Genomic DNA, 9,923 nt, shown 5'->3' on the forward strand with positions numbered 1-9,923 from the left:
TGGGACAGTGCTAACACCGGCAGAATATAAAGTTCCTGCTAATGGCTAAAGATTTGCAAGCTAGTTGGGGAATTGAAAAACACCCTACACGAAACATTTTTAGTTCGAAGTTTCCTGATTTTTTCCCCAAGGTTGAGCAATTTCCTATTTCAGAAGTGCTCCAAAAAGCTACTTAACAATTATTTTCTTGTTAAATATTTAAACAAACTTTAAAACGAAACATGTATTTGTAACTATGATTATATATTCACCAGTGAACTACTTTGGGAATCAGGAGTTTTCAAGCGCCTGGTGTATACCACAGAGAAATTCTAGAATCTGCACATCATAAAATGGGAGATATGTCCAGCATCTGCGTTAAGCATTGAAACGCGGTCCCCTGTTAAAATGCTGCCAAACTGTCTGCATCGATTAGATTGCTGAAGGAAACCGGTAAAAACCCGTCATCTGGTGCAACCTACGAAGGTCCTATTTCAAATGATGAGATCACTGATATCTAGAAATTATTGGGCACTACTAACAGCTGATTTAAAAGCAGATGTGCACATATATGTATTACACCTTCTAACTCATAATACCCCCGACGGCTTTTATTCCCAAGTGGTTCTATTGGAAAAAATGTTAATATTTCGATTCAGGTACTGCAAATTTGGATGCTGTTCGGGATCTTCCTCCCAGCCAATCGCCTTTGTACTTTGTTGTAAAAGGTCATGGGTAGTTCGTGATTTAATATGACAGGGTCAATATTTTGTTACCCTTTACTGTTTGGTTTTAACTCCGTGTTAATGTCTTGTAGAAACAGTGAGCCCACTTGCATAGGAACCTCTCGCATTCACAAAGACTTGGCAATTCTGGCATGCAACATAATCATAAGGCACTTCGTTATAAAAAGTCATAGAGTGATTACAGAGTTGGCGTTGAGACTGGATAGACATGAGTCTGTGTGCTAACGAAAGGGGAATTCTTCCTGACTATTCAACTACTGTAACTGACAGATACTGTGCAATTTCTCCACATTTCAGTCCAAAAGACGGTCACAACATTTAAATCCGAGCTACTTTAAGTGGCTGGCTTTTAATTAGCAAAGTGAATACACAACATGGTGAGGGTGCGTTCAATTTGAAGCAAAACATTCACGGTTAATCCAAAATCACACAATTGAAATGATTTGAATATATAAAGTTTTATTTGTACACGAGTAACAGCCAACATTGATTCGAAATAATAAATATCCAAAAATGTCTCATTTCTCAATTACTTGAATTCATATGAAAGACCAAAATAGCTTTATGCCTTGTTTTCACGGTTGTGCGAAAATATATCGACCAGGACATCAAGTAAACATTGACCTGCCCCATGCCTGTTCAGCGCCGAAATAACGAGCATTATTGCACATAAACCCACAAATATCCGCTTCAAGCGTTGGCATACAAGAGAATTCCAATACCCGGCCACAGAAATTAAACAATGCCACAGAAAACTAAGATTTAACGTTTCAGTAGGATAGCTTTTGACTGACAACGGTACAAGTTAATCATTTACCATAGAAGTCTCAGACCTTTCAGGTCAGCTTATTTATGTTGTTGACAGTATGCGGTCGATGCTGAATCACGTGAAACCACGCAGTCTCTTAACGTACGGGAACTATTCGGGAAAGAAAAAGCTGCAAATTAGACCTCACCTTCATTTTAACGCGAAACGTCCAGAGAGATTGAGTGCTGATTCGAAAGTGCAATGTTGCAAAATACAGTTCTGCACTTAAACGTCACGACGAACACACACACATACAAATACAGACACAAGCATGTGAACACGCCGGCACATGAACACACACGTTTATTTTCCATTTTGTGAAAATTCGTGGAAAAATAATGGGGCTACCTAACTTCTAGCTCTAACTGCGCGCACGAGGTCTGTAAACCTTCTGTACATCTAACCTAAATAAATCAGCTGACAACAGCCCCTCCTCCTAATACACAAACATCCTAACACGCGATTGCATTGTAGATTCCCCTTGTGCTGTGAGGTACTCTCTTGGTCGGCAAACTCTGAGCGCTTGTACACGCAGTATTGCTCTTTAACTTACTAACTGCTACTGTAGTGACTGGACTATTTTACTCCAATATGTCCGGGAACTCATTCAATTCGCGCTCGACAATGTATTACACTTGTTTGGGGTCATTTCTTCTCCAACCTCCAAAAGTCTTGCTATATTGCTCACAGCCGAGTATAAACAATTAGCATTCAAAGGGAAGGGAGGGCGCAAAATGCTTTCAGTCAAGTCGACATGGCCTTTAGAAATAGGCATCATGCGAGTTGTAAACATTTAGACATTCACTATTAATGCTCGTGTAGCAACATTCAATTCCTGTCCTCCTGCTTTAAATGAACTGGCTACATCTCCTACAGGTATCACATACTTTCACCACAAGGTACTGCATTGCGTTTACAGGATTATGAGGTAGGTGAATGCATGAGAAATCCCACATGCCCCTTTGGAAGGTTGCTGAGTCCCCCCCTGACTTGTCAGATGCCTCATTTCGTGTCCTTACACTGGATTGTTCTAAATGCCCGAATCTAGCAGCCTGTGCTCATTGCCACTGGTGTCGGGGCTGCAGCTCGGCGGGGTGCCCGCCACGGACGCAGCGCCTTCGAAGCCACAGTGCAAGATGCAGCCGTTCTCCAGGCGCTCCTCGCTTGGCACGGGGTTCTCGTTGGGGTAACTGCTGTGGTGGGCGGAGGGCGGCGAGCCCCGGCAGCCCCACAGCACCGTTTTGAATGCGTGCCTGAAGTCCGAGCTCCTGCAGTAAATCAGGGGGTTGAAGGCAGAGTTGGAATAGCCCACCCAGTTCAGGAAAGTAAATACGGTGTTGGAAATGCTGTCTTTAAAAATGACATTGACGATATTTACCACGAAGAAGGGCAGCCAACAGAGTGTGAAAACGCCCATTATAATCCCCAGCGTTTTAAGAGCTTTGTGCTCTTTCAGGTTTAGGAACCTGGACGTCCTTTTGTGACCCTGTTTGGCGGGTTTCCCGTTCACGGCTGGGGCATGGTTCAGGTTGTTATTGTGATTGTGAAAGCGGCCCTGGCACTTGTTGATCTTCTTCAGCTGCTGCCTCGCTTCCTGAAAGACCCTGGTGTAAAGAAAGATCATGACGAGCAGGGGAAAGTAAAAGGAGACGATGGAAGAGGAGATGGCGAATTCTTTGTTGGTGAGAAACTCGCAGCACTTGGGGTCGGCGTAACACTTCATCGACTCCCCGTCGTCCAGTCTCCACCAGCCCATGTAGATGGGCAAGAAGGAGGTGAGCGCCGCTACAACCCACACCACCAGCACCACGAGCCGCGCCTTGCACTTGGTCAGCAGAGTCTGGTAGCGGAAAGGCGAGGTGATGGCCAGGTAGCGATCCAGGGCGATCACACACAGGGTGCCGATGCTCGCCGTTACGCACAGCACGTCCAGAGAGGTCCAGAAGTCACACCAGAAGTTTTCAAAGTACCACACGCCTGTAATGCTGCGCACCCCCCCGAAAGGTACGACGATCAGTCCCATCACCAGGTCTGCACAAGCCAGCGACGTGATAAAATAATTAGTGACCGTCTGCAGCCGCTGGAACCTGGCAATGGCCGTTATCACTAACACATTTCCAAAGACTATCACCAGCACGATCACTGACATAACGATACTCACGATAATCTTCCAGCCAGGACTCAGTTCCTTCCTGGCAGTTGCACTGTCGGCGGCCGGAGCAGAGCTAGCATTGAGTAATTCAGGGGGCAGGGGGTAGTATGTGCTCTCCTCCGAACCGGTTATCTCTGATCCCATCTTAGCGGCGGGCAAAGCCCTGCAAAAACTGGCAGAAGCTGCTCGGTCTCCGGTCAAACGTCAGTCAGGTTTTTGCCCCCCCAGCCGGCCACTTGGCCCCCTCTTTCTCTCCTGCTCATAGCTGAAGCTGTGGTTACTAATGCTGTTTGAAAGCTCTTCCTTTCCCTACTTATAGCCACACGAATAACGTCATGTTGTTTTACAGCCAATCGCTGTGTACCTGTAGCTTCAAACACCAAAGTCTGCACAGATATTCTCTACCATGACATTATTTACCTACAAGCGTTAGAAATTGGCAGGTTATACCCGCCAGTTCTGTCACTGGAGTTATCCAGATACCACGTCCACATTCAGTGCTCGGTGAGGTCACAGCGCTGCACACATTTTCGCAATTTATCGGAACTCAGGTTTATTTACTTAAGGCAGTCACAAAACACGCACTTTTATTGTAAAGTGCACTTGTATATCTTTTAGAGACGAGGAATTCTCTCTAGAAATTGGCTGCAAAAACACATTTGTTCCACCCCCTGCATTTTCTGCTTTTATTCTCCCAAAAGCACGCATTTGCCAGATTCCATCATCACATGCAGTGACAGTGAGGGAACACAGAAACTGAAATCAGGAGTTTTGAAAAATCCTCCTCCGGCTGACAACACGGATTCCACCATTTGGAGTTTGCTGGGGGTTCTGTGGTGGTTTCGGTTTCATCCTCTCCTCATGTTTCAATCGATTGAAATCGCGCGTTGCTTTTATTTCTGACTACAAAGTTCCCGCTCCAAAATACTAGAGAGCTTTCACGGATTAGCAGCGGAGAGAGAGCCAGGTTGCACACAGAGTCCCTGGCCTCACTCTCCGGCGTGCCACACGCTGCTGCCAACAGTCAGTGTTACTGCAGGGTCACACTTCATTACCAGGGCGTTGAAGAGGCTGAACCCGGGCACAGAAGGACTTGAACACCACAGAAGCCCACAACGGCGCTGCATTCTGGTCAGTGACTTACACCAGGGTTTATTCGAGTCGCCAAAGTATTTCCAATTTGTTACCATAAATGCAGTGGGAAAAAAAATAAAACTCACGCATTTATTTCTGTACAGTGGCCCAATGGTCGCCTCCCACAGGGAAAGTACAAGTTCTTAAGGAAGCTTTCAGATTAGGGAACAAGTTCTTAGAAGTTCTATTTCTACTTAGTTCTGTTGAAGGGTCATTCGGACTCGAAACGTTAACTGTGTTCCTCTCCGCAGATGCTGCCAGACTTGCTGAGTTTTTCCAAGTATTTTTGTTTTTGTTTTGGATTTCCAGCATCCGCAGTTTTTTTGCTTTTAACAAGTTCTTAGAGCAGCTCTGAAGAAGTCATACAGACTGTTTCTATCTCCACAGATGCTGCCAGACCTGCTGAGTTTTTCCAGCATTTTCTATTGTTCTTTCAGATATGTTCATGTCTGCGCAACTTTTCTGCTCCTTCTGATGAGCGCCCTGGGACGTTTCACTGTGTTAAAGGCGCCAAATAACTGCAGACTGTTGTTGTGCGACATAAGAGAATTTTCTAGAAACTGATCGAGCTGTTTTATGTTGTGGACCTGTTTAAACAAACGCTGGATTACTCAATTACCCAACTCGTTTTGATTTACAAAGAGACAATCATTTTAAGGTTAAAGTGCAGGGAGCCAGCTGGGCTGAGCCATCATACGCATGTATATTCAAAGGAAATCAGTGAAAACTGTCTCGCTAAACCTAAGCTTTTCTCTAAGTCTGACGTTTTAACAGAATATTTATTCCGGTAATATATTTGAAGGCATATTCACCCATTGACAGCAGCAAGACTGGCGTTTTCCTGAGATAATACCCTCGTAAATAACTTGAAAACATAGATTAATCATCTTGATGGAAATATATATTAACGTGAATCCGAATATTGCCGTCAGCGTGATTTAATTTGTAACATTTTCTGTGGCCGTTCAGGGTTTAATCGTCTTAGACTGTTTCAGGGGTTTAATTGGGCGCGGGTATGCGGGTGGCGTTTGTTAGTGATTCATTAGGATGACAGTGTAACTGCAGCCTATTTGGTTTACTGTGTCTGTTAAATATCTTGTTACACTATTTGAAGAACGGCATGGAGCTCTCCTGGTGTCGGGGTCAGCATTCCACTCTCTATACCAGCCTTTGCTCATTTGACACCAGTTTCTGCAATGTAAATTCATTCATTGTACGTCAAGGGGTTTTGAGACTTTTATGGGAACTTGAAGCTTAAACTGTGTTCTGTAAATTGATCACAGTGTAATTGTGGGCGAGAAAAGGCTTTGGCTCTTTTAGCTCATCCATTCAAACTGGTCGCAAAAGTCCCTCCATTGCAGAATCCAATTCGTTCCTACACCATCCCAGGGAGATGGTCTGTGCTGCTCCACCCGTGTGAACCAACGTCCTCACTGTGCCTTTTACTAGTTCTGTTATCAGCAGTTTAATTTAATTTTCCGGATTAACTGTTCACAGCCTTTGATGCCCAATTCAGGCATTTAATATCTAGTTAGATCATTCAAGAGGTAATTATATTGATAGTGATTGATTGTAAATCGTGACATGGGATTAATTTGCTCAGCGCAGGAGGCCAAAGTAACAATTCGACAATCGGGTTATCTTTTCGCACTGGATCAGATGTGTTTTTTTTTAAGTATCGAATATCCTCTGCACTTGGCAAGGACTGGGACATGTAAAAACTCAACTCATTTAAGCCGGCTCAATAATAAGTGGCTGGTGTGTGGCATCAGGCCGCAGCAACCGAGGACACACGGAGGGAGCAACCCAAAGGATTTCGGAAGTTTATGACATACCCGGCACTTATCAGATCACATCCTCAACATTACCAGATGAAATTCCAACACCATTTCTTCCCACCTTCGTTTGAGAGTAGGCTTCTCGCTGTTGAGGAGTAAAGCTTCTAGCAGAGATTGGCTGGCACCAACAATTCGTGTTCTCAGTTACATTGAAATCCTGACGAGTGACAAAGAGGGAACGCATTTTTTTTACATATTTCTACACACTCATGGTAGAAAGAGAGCACATTTAGGCATGAATTCGCTTTTACATTAGGTCCAGATTTACACAAGGCAGTTTCACAAAATGCCACCACCAGCTCAATTTCACTTCAATAAAGTTGGGAAATGTAAAGATTTGAGTGCACCCGTTGTCCATCGCTATCAACAGTACTGCTTCATTGAAACCATTGGGACTGTTTTGTTCCGTGAATATAGCTGATTGATTCTATTTATCACAGTTGATTGCATGCGGCAGATGGTAAATAGGACATTTGGATTACTACTATTTACATTAACCTTGCTGTGGATTTCATATGATGTTATATAATGTTAACAGTTGAGAGAAATCATTGACGATACATAATTTATAACGCGGCAAGACATTTTTGATGAGAAATAAAACACATGGAAGTGGTAATGGTAATTGCTTATCTAAAGAAACAAAATAAGAACTTTATATCCCCACGCATATAGTGCTTAATGAGGTAACACATAAGTGTAGACTGTAGAGTAATCCAGTTCCACCAGCAAACTGCCCAGGAAGTTTTCTGTCAGTGTCTACAATCAATGAAGTAAAACAATTACACAGAATCCTCAATAATAGATTTCTGTAGCCTAACCGGGCTGATTTTCAGAAGGGGTAGAACTGTCCTAAGATATTTATAGATCAATTAAAATTTATGGTTTGTGCCAAGTATAAAACGCTGACGTCGGTAACAAAACGTGTGACGCATTTGTGAAGTCCTTTAGAATAAATTAAAATGCTGTTTATAGTTATTCGTTTTCGTTTGCTTGCATGACATTACAGGATGAAGCAAATTTGTATTTTTAAAAAGGGATCTAATATCACAGAGGCGTCACACTATTTTGTGGAGGTCAGCCTGTTTGAAGATGGTCCAGCAAGTTCATAATGTTGCACAGGAAGCATTTGGATGACTGGCTTTGTAAATAAGGGCATTGAATACAATAGCAAGGAAACCATGGTAAACTTTTACAATTCAAGGTTAGTCCTTAGCTGCAGTATTGGGTACAGTTCAGAGCACCCCAATTTAGGAAGGGTGTCAAGTCCCTGGAGTGGGAAAGAGGAGGTTTACCACCATGCAAAAAAAAGAGGGGAAGAGAAACCAGGGATTTATAGGCCTGTTAGCCTGAGAGCAGACTACAGGAAAATGCTGGAATCTATTATGAAGGAAATCTTAACAATGCGCTAGGAAAATCATAGTATGATCAGACAAAGTCAACATGGGGGTTTTATAAATGGAAAATTGAATTTGACAAATTTATTATAGCTATTTGATGATGCATCCATTTAGGTAGGTAAAAGGGAACCAAGGAATGTAGTCTACTTGGATTTCCTAAAGGCATTCAATAAGCTTTGGTGAATAAAGTGCCACACAAAAGGTTAATACACAGGATAAGGGCACCTGGCAACACAAGGACTCATGAGTTGGCGTAATATATTAGCTTGGATAGGAAATTGGTTAATGGAGAGTTGGGATAAATGGGGCATTTTCAAGTTGGCAGGCTTTAAGTAGTGCCCTTCTGCAAGGATCAGTGCTGGGGTCTCAGCTATTACAATCTATATTAATGACTTAGATGAAGAAATCAAGAGTAATGTTTGCTGACAATACAAAGCTAGTTGAGAATGTAAGCTGTGAGGATGACACAAAGAGGCTGCAAAGAGATATAAGCAGGCTGAGTGAGTGGGTAACAAGGTGACAGGTGGAGTATAATGTGGGGACATGTGACATTATTTGGTTGTAAGAATGGGAAAGCAGAATATTTTTTAAAAGGTGTGAAGCTTCTAAATGTTGATATTCAGAGAGATTTGGGTGTATTCGTACAAGGAGCACAGAAAGCTACCATGCAAGTGCAATTAGGAACGCAAATGGCATTTTGGCCTTTATTGCAAGGGGATTGGAGTACAAGACTAAGGAAGTCTTGCTACAATTTTACTGGGCTTTGATGAGATGGCACAGTTTTAGTCCCCATACTTAAAGGAAGATATACTTGTACTGGAGGCAGGACAGTGATAATGCACTAAATTGATTCCTGGGATGAGAGGGTTGTCCTATGATGATGAGGAAATTGGGCATGTGCTTTTTGAGGTTTGAAGAATAAGAGGTAATCTCATTAAAATATGCCAGATTTTGAAAATACCTGACAAGCTGGACACTGACAGCATGTTTCTCCCAGCTGGGGAATCTAGAACGTGGGGGTACAGTCTCAGAATAAGGAAGGGGTCAATCATTTAGAGGTGAGAGGAGGGGAAATTTCTTAATTCAAAGGTTTGCGAATCTTTGGGTTTGTCCACCCCAGAAGGTTGTTGATGCAACATTATTGAATATTTTTATGGCTGAGATAGACAGATTTTTGGGGAAATCTGTCTGTCTCAGATAGACAGATTCTTGGGAAATTAAAATATATGGGGAGTGGAGTTGAGGCAGAACTTCAATCGTGATAATAATATTGAATGGTAGGGCAAAGTCAAGGGGCCAAATGGTCTACTCCTTTCTTATGTTATGTACCACGTTGATGCCAGGGATGAGGGATTTCAGTTATGGGGAGAGATTGGAGAAACTGGGATTGCTTTTCTTACACCAGAGAAGGTTAAGGGGAGACATAATGAAAACATAATGGAGGCATTCAACATTACAAGGGGAAAAGGAAGGAACCATGTCCTCTGGTAAGTGGGTAAGTAACCAGAGATTACAGATGTATAATATTTGACCAAAGAGCTGGAGGAGAAATTATGAGATTTCTTTTGCACATTAGGTCAATAAGATCTGAAATACACTACTTGAAAGAATGGTGGAAGTATATTCCATAGGAAATTTAAAAATGTAATTGGATACGTACTTGAAGAGGATTAACTTGCAGGTTTGAGGAGAATGTTGGGATGTGGAACTACATTGAACAGCTCTTTAAAAAAACCAGAATAGGCATGGTGGGCTGCATGGCCTCTTTCTGTGGTGTAAAATTCTATATAAATATATTTTTCTAAGATTTCATAATCAGAAAAAAGCTGAAAATTTCATATAATTGCAAACCATTTCCTTTCACTT

The 9,923-nt window shown here is 42.5% G+C and overlaps 1 protein-coding gene across 1 annotated transcript; it reads right to left on the bottom strand.

Annotated features, from left to right (window-relative positions):
• Nucleotides 1-1,164: 1,164 nt before the first annotated feature.
• On the bottom strand, nucleotides 1,165-4,195 carry adrb2b (adrenoceptor beta 2, surface b). The gene has a single exon (XM_078550686.1). It carries the CDS (start codon nucleotides 3,827-3,829, stop codon nucleotides 2,564-2,566), a length of 1,266 nt encoding a protein of 421 aa, XP_078406812.1. The 5' UTR covers nucleotides 3,830-4,195; the 3' UTR covers nucleotides 1,165-2,563.
• Between the last annotated feature and the right edge of the window lie 5,728 nt (nucleotides 4,196-9,923).

This window comes from Cetorhinus maximus, chromosome 10, assembly GCF_964194155.1.
Source record: "Cetorhinus maximus chromosome 10, sCetMax3.hap1.1, whole genome shotgun sequence".
Lineage (NCBI taxonomy): Eukaryota > Metazoa > Chordata > Chondrichthyes > Lamniformes > Cetorhinidae > Cetorhinus > Cetorhinus maximus.

Bases quoted from the DNA above. Each gene is read 5' to 3' on its own strand.
- adrb2b (XM_078550686.1), bottom strand. From the start codon at position 3,829: ATGGGATCAGAGATAACCGGTTCGGAGGAGAGCACATACTACCCCCTG.